The 11797-nt window shown below is 42.2% G+C and overlaps 1 protein-coding gene across 1 annotated transcript; it reads left to right on the top strand.

Moving 5' to 3' along the window:
* The first annotated feature begins 3024 nt into the window (after positions 1 to 3024).
* LOC126398306 (thyroxine 5-deiodinase-like) lies at positions 3025 to 4349 on the top strand. The gene has a single exon (XM_050057529.1). It carries the CDS (start codon positions 3111 to 3113, stop codon positions 3915 to 3917), a length of 807 nt encoding a protein of 268 aa, XP_049913486.1. The 5' UTR covers positions 3025 to 3110; the 3' UTR covers positions 3918 to 4349.
* Positions 4350 to 11797: the final 7448 nt, after the last annotated feature.

Genomic DNA, 11797 nt, shown 5'->3' with positions numbered 1-11797 from the left:
GGGAATTGTTCCGACCATATTAAACTCATTGTTCCGACCATATTAAACTCATTGTTCCGAAGTCCGTTCCGAAATCATCATGATGCCCTGTGGTTAAGGTCTGGTTAGGTTTAGGCACAAAAACCACTTGGTTAGGGTCAGGAAAAGATCATGGTGTGGGTTAAAATGAAAAAGAAAATGACAAACACATAAGCTGTGAGCCTGCTCCGCCTCAAGCCGGCCGCGGCGCACCATACGCCCGCCGCGAGCCGTTCAGCACCGCGGACAGTCGGACTAATGGGATGTCGAACCAATGACATGGACCCATCGCAGCTTGGTGGCCTGCTGAGTATTTGCTAATTCACAGTGTTAATAATTACATTCACACTGGGAATTGTTTTTGTACTTTGAATGTAAATAAGATGCCAGAGTGCATCAAACACAGCAAAGTACAGTTCATTGATCCAAATAAAAAATTTTTTAAAAAAAGTACCAGGGGAGGATCCCTTGGCAGGGGCTAAAATTCTAGAAAAGCCTCTGAGTAAAGCTGACCTGAGCAGGGCTGCTGTGACTGGATTTGCTTTTTGGCAAAGATGAGTGAGAACAGCAAAAGTCAAAAGGTTAAAAGAGGCAGTTCATTTATTATATAATGATATAGATTAATAATATTTGTTTGTGAATTAAATACAATTGGGTATCCCTGCCCTGAATATTAAATCATGCTATCACAACAATATTTCTCCTTCATATATATATACATATATATATATATGTATATATTAGGGCTGTAAAAATAAGCGCTTTCATTTTGACTAATTAATCACAGAAAAAAATAACGCCTTCAAAAAATTAGCGCTGATTAATCACACTTCCTGGTGCCCTTTGACCCAGTGCATCATTGAAGGCCACAGTGGCTTTGTCATATGATGGAGGCAGACGAGACGACGCTGCTCGGCCCCATGAACGGAACATTTACATTTTAAAAACGTCCAGATGGAACTGCTGATATGAGCACTGATATCTGCAGTTTCTGCAGTAAAGAATTTCTGTACCATCGTAGTACCTCAAGCATGAAATATCACCTCAACGCAAAGCGTTTAGCAGCGAACCCTGAGGTCCGAGCTAGCATAGCCTCATGCTAGTGCTAGCAGCCAGCCTCGTCAAGGCGCACTGGACCAGGTGTTCAGACTGAGTAAGTCTACCTGTGACCAACTAACTAACTCCCTTACAAAATGGATTGCAATGGACTGCAGACCAGTTTCAGTGGTCGAGGACAAGGGGACAATTGTGTCCACAATCCAGCAGCTTGACTACGACATCTATCTGCCAAAATTCACTTGAATTGAAATTTTTTAAAAACTTTCACAGCAAAAGTTGATGCTTTTAATTTAGATTAATTAATCAAAGACCATGTAATTAATTCGAATATTTTTTTAATCGCTTGACAGCCGTAAAAATATATATATATGTATTCAAACTCTATTCAAACGTAATTCCTGCTAGCTGGCATACATGGAGGGGCAGAAAATTAAGATTAAGAAACGTATGTGATATTAAACAAAACATCACACATTGACACAAATTAGAGCTGCAGTATTTCAACAACTACAGAAAATACATTTGCGGGAGGTTTTCCACAGTAGATTATTGTAACAATTAATTTCAGGACAAACAACAAAATCCCACGACTTTTCCAAAACTTTCAAGGATTTTACTATGAATTTTCCAGGTTTTCCATGACCATGGGAGCCCTGCTTTTCTATGTGTATGAAAGAGCAGTAGGTGAGTAAGTAAGTTAGTCAAAAGACTGACACTCTTCTGTCTGCTCTGTAAATATTAAACTATAGCCAGCAGCTAATTAGCTTAGCTTAGCATAAAGACTGGAAATGGGGGGAAAAGTTAGCCTGATTCTGCCCATTGATACAGTACCTTATTACTTTATTTGTTTCATCACTACAAGAACCAAAGTGTAAAAAACACTGTGGTCTGACAGGAGGTTATGTGCCGGACTAAATTCCTTGAGTCTCCGCTGGTTGCCTGGCAACCCCAGGGTAAGGAACAGACTTGGATTTTGATACGTTGGGGCGATGAGGTGACGTGACTCACGTCCAGAGCACTTTAACCTTTAATTCACCAGATATGACCCACTGGAAAACATTATTTTGGTCACAGTGGAGTGTTTCTGGCACAGCTGGCAGCATAAGAAATTCAGTGTGAGATAAAGCGATATTAAACATAGGAAGCAACACAAAAAAATGTAGACACAGATTGTCTTGTATTTGGCCACAGCTGTCAGACTCTTTAATTCAATTCAGCATTGAAACAGTGATTAAAACTTACCTGCAAATGAACTTGGCTCAATCAGTGTCATTTAGACTGGACACCTGTGCAGTAAAACATGATGAAACCATCATGAAGCTCATTTGTTGTATAGATTTTGTCAGAGGGGAGCTGAGGGCTGTTAAAGTGGCAATAAATGTGAAGTAAATGGGTTCATTTCTGTGTAAAAAAAACTTTAATGTATTGAATATGTTTCAGTTTTGAAACTGGTGGTGGCAGGTTTGTTCTGCCTCCTCCTCCTCCTCCTCCTCCTCCCGAGGTGATCAGGGGCCCAGCAGATCAGTGAATGAGTCATCCAGCCTTCACACTCTGTATGAATCCAGCGCCGTCTACCGGCCACAGCGGCCCCTGCACCCATGATAGTCAGCTGAGTCCACAGGCTGAATGAAGCGAAGTCAAATGTTTTTCTTTTTCCCGACTTTCAGGACCAACCGTGCGTTCAGCCACAGCCAATTAAAACTAATCCAAGTGTCTCACAATGCTGGGGGAAAAACAGCCATCCAGAGTGGTGTTTTGTGTCTCACATGTGGACTGAGGACGCAGTGTCTCAGGCTGTTTCCAGCACCTCTCTCTCCCTCTCTCCCTCGGGAGGTAATCCCCACCATGTGAGTAGGCGGTGCGGGTACCGGAGGCGTGTTTTTCCTTTTTTTCCCCCCCATTATTCAAATGCTGCTGTACATATAAAAAGAGTGCCTGCGTGCGTCAGATAGTTTTCTCCAATGGGTAAAGGTGACTAAATACTTGTTGTTTCTCTCGCCGGCCCAGTCGCATCCTATCGGCAGGGGGAAGAGATGATGCACGACTCCGGCGGTGTCCAAATGGCGAGGGCGCTGAAGCATTCAGCCCTGTGCCTGATGCTGCTGCCCCGGTTCCTCCTGGCCGCCGTCATGCTGTGGCTCCTGGATTTCTTGTGTATTAGGAAAAAAGTGCTGCTGAAAATGGGGGAGCGGCAGGACGGGCCGGACGACCCGCCGGTGTGCGTCTCTGACTCTAATAAGATGTTCACCTTGGAGTCCCTCAGGGCCGTGTGGTACGGCCAGAAATTGGACTTTCTCAAATCTGCTCACCTCGGGCGCGCGGCGCCCAACACCGAGGTGATGCTGGTCCAGGAGCGGCGGCAGGTCCGGATCCTGGACTGCATGAAAGGGAAGAGACCGCTCATCCTTAACTTTGGCAGCTGCTCCTGACCGCCATTCATGACGCGCCTGACGGCGTTTCAGCGCGTCGTGAGTCAGTACGCAGACATTGCGGACTTTTTAGTTGTATATATCGAGGAGGCGCATCCGTCGGACGGCTGGGTGAGCTCGGACGCGCCGTATCAGATCCCCAAGCACCGCTGCTTGGAGGACAGACTCAGAGCCGCGCAGCTGATGCTGGCCGAGGTGCCCGGCAGCAACGTGGTGGTGGATAATATGGACAACTCGTCCAACGCCGCGTACGGAGCCTACTTTGAGAGACTTTACATCGTGAGGGATGAGAGAGTGGTGTACCAGGGGGGCAGAGGTCCAGAGGGATACCGGATTTCCGAGCTTAGAAACTGGCTGGAGCAATACAGGAACGATCAGATGAATTCCCAGACAGCGGTGCTCCATGTGTAGTTATAGAGATGCTGAACTGCTGCTGCTCTGTTTCTGCTTCAAGTGTCCAACTCACAGTGCGAGATATTCAGATGCTGCTATCAGACGTTCACACACGGCACATTTTGTTGTTTTCTTATTCAGGACTCTTTGACCAATAGCCTAAAGTCATGTTGAAGCCTCTGTGCAGGCTGTAGGCTGTTATATTGTGCTTGTTCTTGACCTTAATTAATTGCTCATAGCTGATTGTCTTCATGTTTCTGTCCCGCTCCGGTGTCTCTGTGAAGTTCGGTTTTTAAAAGGCGAAGCCAGAGAGCCGGCACTGATGTTCCTGACACCGGCAGCGGGTCCATGTCAGCAGGATGCCTTCCTCAATGATCGATTGCCAAACTGATGTAATGTTGAAACGATGTAACTGAACAAATGTTTTTAATAAAAATCAGATCACACGTGCATGATTCACTGTGGACTTGTGGCAAAAAACTTAAAGTTTGCTCATGTTATTGTGCTTTATTCAACTCAACACGCAAGAAAATGGGTTTTAACTAAATTTGGTTTTGCCTCAACATCTGATGACGTCATACCCGCTCCCTTGGCACGTTCAGGATGTTTCATGAAACTGTATCCTCATATAGAATTGTTTATCTGTGTGTTACGGTGATTTTCCTTGCCTCCTGCTCTTCTATAATCAGACCTATTCAGGCCAGAGTGATCCCTCATTAGCATACAGTAGTAATCTACAGTAGAGTGTGGATACTGTATCCTCGTGACTGATTCATTAACCCACTTTCAGCCATGAAACATGCAGAAAGAAAAAAAAAAGGAGGCCAAGGGAAAAAACCTTTCATGTGTGGGGAAAAGAGGAAACCGAATCCAAATCACTTTTATTTATAGAGCCGAAAAGAAGAGGGCTGTTTTGTGCTGTGTGACAGGGTTAATCAGAAATGACTATGAATTATGAAACCTGGTGGTGATCGAATGAAAAGGCAAGGTCAGAAAAAGTCTCAATGACAAAAAGGTGCTTTGAGGTTTGATGAAATGGTTAATTTAACTCTCCTTATTGGATTTAAAGATCCCATTCTGGCAGCTAATTTGAAGAAATTAGTCATTATTGAACTGATTCAGGAGATTCACAAGATGTACATTCTCATTAAAACTAGATCATGTCCGGAGGAAATCACGCTCACAGAGAGCAGATCAAAGTAAACATGCTTCTTAAGAGGGAAAAAAAATCCTATTTGATCAAATGTTTCTTTTATGTGAAGTGTACAGAGCCGTGACATTTTCTATACGTGGATCAAAATTAAACAAAGTGAGCTGAGCTGATTAGTTGGTGCGATGCAGCGTCTATAATCCATCCATCTTTATCTCTTCCTCACTTTCTCATTATATCTGGAGTCTCTCCTCTATACATTCATGTGCGGACACACACACACACACACACACACACACACACAAGCAGGAATTCACACACAGACACACTGCCGCATGTAATTAGGATTAGAGAGCAATGTGATTACTGAGGATACTCTGCAGCCATGGGTGCAGGAAGAGGGGGTGCTGAGGGGACAGCAGCCCCGACTGCACGTGTTACAGCACAAACAGTTAATAATAAACAAAGGTTTTAACTTTTCTTTTGGTGTTTGGACTAAATGTTTGTGGTAAAAGATCTTCTGTTCCTTTCTTTTAATAAGATCCATTACCATTTAAACTTTGTATCAGCCTGTCACATTTTACTCTGCAGTGTCTAATGTCTGTTCCAGGGTTCCCACACTTTTTCATGGACAAAATTTCCAAACTTTTCCATGACTTTTCAAGGACTCTTAAAGATTTTTTTTCTTGCCCCACTTGCCCAGCGTTTTTCAAACCAACACATTCTCACTCCGACCTCGTCACATATCGACGTTCTGGTCATGGACTTTACACGTCCAGATACGACGTGCAAGGTACCCTGGGTGCGTTGGTTGTTAGCGTTCTGGGACACCGTGTCAAGTTCTGCCTGTTACATGCAGTGTCTTCTTTCAAGATACACTTTCGTTTTCACAGGAAATTTCACGTTCACATGCAGTCTCTTTCAAAATATACGGGCCCCGTCTCACTCCAAAGTCGCTGAAATCCAACGCTTGGGCAGTGACAAGCAGCGTCAGAAACCGACGAGAAAAGGCGTCCTTTAACGGTGGCATGATACGCGGCTGAATGCCGTTACAGTTTAACGGCGCCTGGCAGTGTCAGGGGGAGACGCGGCGGGACAAGGACAAAAGTTAAGGTGGCAAAACTCCGAGTGGCGTGGGCCAGGACAGTGGTGGATGGGTCCAACAAACACAGACCTTCACCCGAGAAAGCTATGTTCATGTCCTGTAAGATTCTAAAGCCAAACCCTGTTCTTTTCTCCTAAACCCAACCATGTTGGGTTGTTGTACGACGTAGTGTGTTTATTTTTAAAGAGACTGTATGCAAACATTAAATTTCCTGTGAAAACAGAAGTGTATCTTGAAAGTTGACACGGCATCCCAGAACGTCAACAACCAACGCACCCAAGGTACCTTGCATGTCATATGTGGACGTGGAAAGTCCATGACCAACACTTCGATATGTGACGAGGTTGTAGTGAGGATGTGTTGAATAAACACACTACAGTATGTCGGTACAATACTGCGAACACACATGGTTAGGTTTAGGAATAAAGAACAGAGTTCGGCTTTACAGTCTTACAGGACACAAACACCGCTCTCTCGGGTGAAAGTTGGTGTTTGTTGGACCCATGCACCACCTCTACCACCCGCCCGACTCGAACATTTGCCGCCTTAACTTTTGTTCTTGTTCCGCCGTGTTTCCCTCCTGACGCCGCTCGGCGCTGTTAAACTATAACGGCAACGACGTTAAAGGAAAGCTTTTTTTGCCAGTGTCTGATGCGGCAAGTCACTGCCAGATTTCTTCGGAGTGAGACATATCGGATTCAAACTCTATTCAAACATAATTTCCGCTACCAGGCAGACACGAAGGGAGTGAAGAACCCATGGGAGAAAATGACGCAACCTACGTGATGGTAAACAAAATGTTGTCACACATCGACGCATATTAAAGCTACTTTAAGTCAACAGCTTAAGAAATTTATTTTGCTGTTATGTTACAGCACATGGAGAGATATCCACAGAAGATTATTGTAACAATTTCTTTACACACAACTTATTATCATGACTTTTCCAAGACTTTCTATGACTTTGATTAAATCCATGACTTTTCCAGGCCTGGAAAATGTGGTTGTGTAATTCCAAGACTTTTCCAGGTTTTCCATGATCGCGGGAACCCTGCTGTTCTCATAAAGGCAGAGTTGTTATTTTTACTGTCGAACTATATAAAAGTTTTTTTTTTTTCCCAAGAGTTCAGGTCCCGTCAAATCAAAGTAACGAACAGTTGTCACATATGACCGCTTTGTATGTGGACTTTTATGTCTACATATTATATGCTAGGTATCCTCCTACGTCTGCTGTTGATGTAAGCAACCAACAACAGGAGGTCAACAAAAGTACACGTATAGGTTTAGAAAAAAAAACATCATGGTTTTGCTCTATATTCATATCAGAAGCAAATACCCGGCTCCCCGGTGAAAGTCTGGGGTTTGTTTGCACCCATTTACCACCCATACCACCCCGCCCCGCCTGCTATATAGTGACTCTCCAGCTCCTTATGTTACATCATTACCAGACCAGACCTGACTAGAGGCGTATCGTACAGCTGCAACAGGTGACGTTCAGCTGACCGGCAGCATATCATACCTCCTTGAAAGGTGGCTTTGTGCCATGCTTGCATGTGTGTCAGGTGTGCTGTGGAGGTGTTGAAGGTGCAAACCAAGAAGCAATGATGCCAGGTAGGTGTCTGTTGCTGGAAGGGAGACAGTGAGAGAAAACATGGGGCAGCTTTTATAGCCTGGAAGGCCCAGGTGAGCTCAATCAAGGCAACGACCCTCCCTCGTCAGGCTGATGAGGTTGGCTGGAACATCCTCAAAGACATTGGGAGAGGCGTTACCATATACTTTTGATTTCATGAAATCCTCAGGAAAGAATTCAGACTAATTTGCCTCTCTGATGTGAACTTGCATGAATATCTGGCATAAACTAATATTCAGCAGTTTTCATTGATTCATTTTTTGCCCCTTTGAGAGTTTGTGTACTGTAATTAAAAGTGCAGTGTTTTGCAGCCTGTAGCAACCACTCACATGTGTATTTCTTTTTCTTTGTACTCTCCCTTTCTCTCTCCGTCACAAGGCCAGGACACAACATGTGGGGTAACTGTAATGTTGTCCGGGTGGAAACAGTAGACTTTCAGACCCATAGGGCTTGTTCACCCTGTACAGTGGCAGAAACAGGTTGTGATAACAAGAAAGAGAAAAAAAAAGGTGTGCAAATTTGTCATAAATCAGGGGAAATACAGGAGAATTGTGACCCCCAGAGGAAATCAGGAGAGGGAAATAAAAACACGAGTCTCCAGGGAAAAGCCTGAGGGTTGGCAAGTATGGCTCCAGAATATTTTCAATGTGAACCTGTTCCCGGGAGCAGCCCTGTCTCCAGTCCAGCTATCCAACGACTGCTGCTTCTCCCACAAACAATTGGATGTCTGATATGATACAGAACAAAAAATAAAAGACCATGCACATGCTGCTCAGCCCAAAATTGTCTCTCAGGCATCTGACTATAAATATTATGGGCTCACTGCTGACAGAAGCACTGTTTGGTCCTTGCGAGGCTGTGGAGCCTTCAGAGTGAGCAAGTATCTGCTGTAGGTGCGCTCCAGTGTTTAAAGGCTCTAAAAGAGCACATAATAAAAAACATTTAAAAAAAAGCCATGCAACAATACAGCACAGGAATACAGAAAATCTGCATGCTAATTATCCACATGGCCCTGTTGTATTTTCATAAATATATTATATAACATTACATAAATATTATTCAAAAATAAATTAAATAAATAATAATACAATATAAATATAGAATAATATAAATAATAAATAATAATACAAATGATTTAAATAATAATAATAATAATAATAATAATTTGTGAATGAGGCCTAATGAATTACCCCAAAATAGTGCCCTTTCCCACTCCACACAACAAAAGCTTATCCTACAGAAACTGTAAGGGGCTAACCACACTATACTAAACTAATCAGACCCCATATTGATGCTAACATTAGCTGTTGTTGCTAGTCCTGTCCCTTGACCAACATATACTGTTAGCAAGCTGCCGGGCGATCTCAAGCCATGCATTGTTCTTTATTTGGTTGTTGAGGTAGTCTTCGCAGAGTCTTTCATTAAGACAACTGATAAGACCTTTCCTATTTTGGAAGCAAGCTCGCTGTGACATGGACGCATCTGGAACAAAGGATTTAATTGGTCAAACATTCTGCAGGCTGCAGAAGTCAAGGTCCTTCCGAATGTTTCACAGGGGTGTGTAAGCATTTATAAAAACCCATAAGATCAGTTTTTATACATTTCTGTGCAAAAATCCTAGCTTGGTGTGAAACGACTGTAACATCTCGTTTCCATGCAGTTTTTGTTTTGTATCCATATTTCCATGTAGTATACAGAGTACGCCTCTAGTGTTTAACGCAAGGACATGCATCTCTTAATGGATGGATAGAAACACCACTGCAGAAATGACAGGAAAGTCAATTTTGAGTGTTTTTTGCCGTCCAGTTTGTTTGTTTTATTTAGGATCCCCATTAGTTGTTGTACAGCAACAGCTATTCTTCCTGGGGTCCTTTCAACAGTCTTTACATTGTGTCAATACAGTTATTCCATTTACAACACATAATCACACATAACAATACAGAAAAACAAAACAAAACATAAGACAATACACATACACGACAGCTCCTACAGGTCAGCAAAGGGTATATGTAACATTTACATATAAATATATTTCATCTGATGTCTATATATGTATCATATGTGTAAAACAAAACTCTAATTAATACCGGTATTCAGTCCAACAATTCAATTTATAATCGATTTCACACATTAATCTCACATGCAATGTCAAAACAAAAACAAAATAAGTCTATGTTCTTCAAATTTCCAGTTTTTCACTAACCCAATAACGCAAGTCAAATATTATCCTTCTTCATCAATAAGCATGACTCCTGTTTTCCTTGTTTCATTAGCTCACGCTCTCTCAGGACACATCACCCAATCAACTGAACGTTCATATTTTGCTGTTACCTCAGCAGATGTAATTTCAGCTTGCCTATTTACCAAGCATCTCTGGTCAATAGATGTATCCTAACTAACTTTTTGAATCTAATTTTACTGTTTTCTTGTGCGATGTGTTCTGGGAGCGCGTTCCAGTCTCGCATAGCTCTATATATAACCATTCGTTTAATTGCGTTTGTCCTTGCTTTTGGTAATGTAAAACTTCCTCTTGTAGCATGTCTGGTCGCGTAGTCATGTCTATCTGAACTAAAAGATATTTTCTTATACAAAATAGATGGTTTCTTTGCTGCAATGGTATTTTTAAAAAATACTAGTAATGAATAAGTTATTCTATTTTTAACAGGTAGCCAACCTAAGTAATTGTGCATTCCAACAATATTTGTCCTATAGCCACAGTGTAGCGCTATGCGAGCTGCCCTATTCTGTACTTTTTGCAACTTTGTTATATTTTCCAGTGTAGCACTAGACCATACTGCAGGACAATAGTCTAGATTGGACAATATTAGAGACAGAATCACTAGTTTAGTTAAGCTTTGTGACATAAATGCTGCACATCTTTTAACAACTGAAATACTGCTTCCCATTTTAGCAACCANTTTGTTATATTTTCCAGTGTAGCAGTAGACCATACTGCAGGACAATAGTCTAGATTGGACAATATTAGAGACAGAATCACTAGTTTAGTTGAGCTTTGTGACATAAATGCTGCACATCTTTTAACAACTGAAATACTGCTTCCCATTTTAGCAACCATTTGATTAATATGTTTTGTCCATGATAATTTACTGTCTAAAATAACACCTAGGAGTTTGGTTTCTTTGACCTGTTTAACTGATAATTCATTTATGCAGAGCTTCAACTCAGGTTGACTTTGAAGAGTGTGAGTAGAGCCAAATATAACACTATTTGTCTTTAAAACATTAAGAACTAACTTGTTTCCTTCTATCCATTCAACCACCGATCGCAACTCCAAGTTAAGAAATGTGTTTAACTCAAAAGATGTATTTGTTGACATGTATATAGTTGAATCATCCGCGTACATCGATATGGAAGCCTTATTTAAAACAAGTGGTAAGTCTTGTGGAATATGCACATGGAGACAAATAAGTGAGAACGAGGTTGGCCTGTCAGGTGTGTGGACAGTTTTGTGAAATATCCTGTTAAAAGACGTATGATCCACTATGCATGCACTCTATAGCATGTTACCAATGTTTGCTAGCTAAGCATGCCTTCAAATTTTTACTTGGAAAAACAAATACATGAGTAGAGCTGTGTTACATTCATGGATGTATTAGCAGGACTGGATACAGTGCTGAATGCAGGACTCCGTTCATTCCTATGGGAGTGGTTCAGTGGGGCGTATAAAATTATCTGGATGATCCGGGAATTAGCAGCACCACGTCCACACTGTGAGGCACATCGAGCAAGCGCACGAGACTCTTACGGCGGCCGAGTTCTGCCAAGTGCGACCAGGTGGCTAACTATTGCTTTCCGAACGACTAACTTCCGGTTTAGCACTCTGCTAACTTAAATGGGGATTAAGTAATTTAATTGTGCGACTTTTTTAGACTTTCCAAATGTTATCGGACCAAATGGATCAAATCCTGATAGCCAAACATGTCTTTTCATGGGGGCTGTTTTTTTGGGCCCACTGGCATCATGTTACAGACCCTGGAAATTGCAGTACCACTG

This window comes from Epinephelus moara, chromosome 12, assembly GCF_006386435.1.
Source record: "Epinephelus moara isolate mb chromosome 12, YSFRI_EMoa_1.0, whole genome shotgun sequence".
Taxonomy (NCBI): domain Eukaryota; kingdom Metazoa; phylum Chordata; class Actinopteri; order Perciformes; family Serranidae; genus Epinephelus; species Epinephelus moara.
This window is presented reverse-complemented; position numbering and strand designations above follow the sequence as displayed.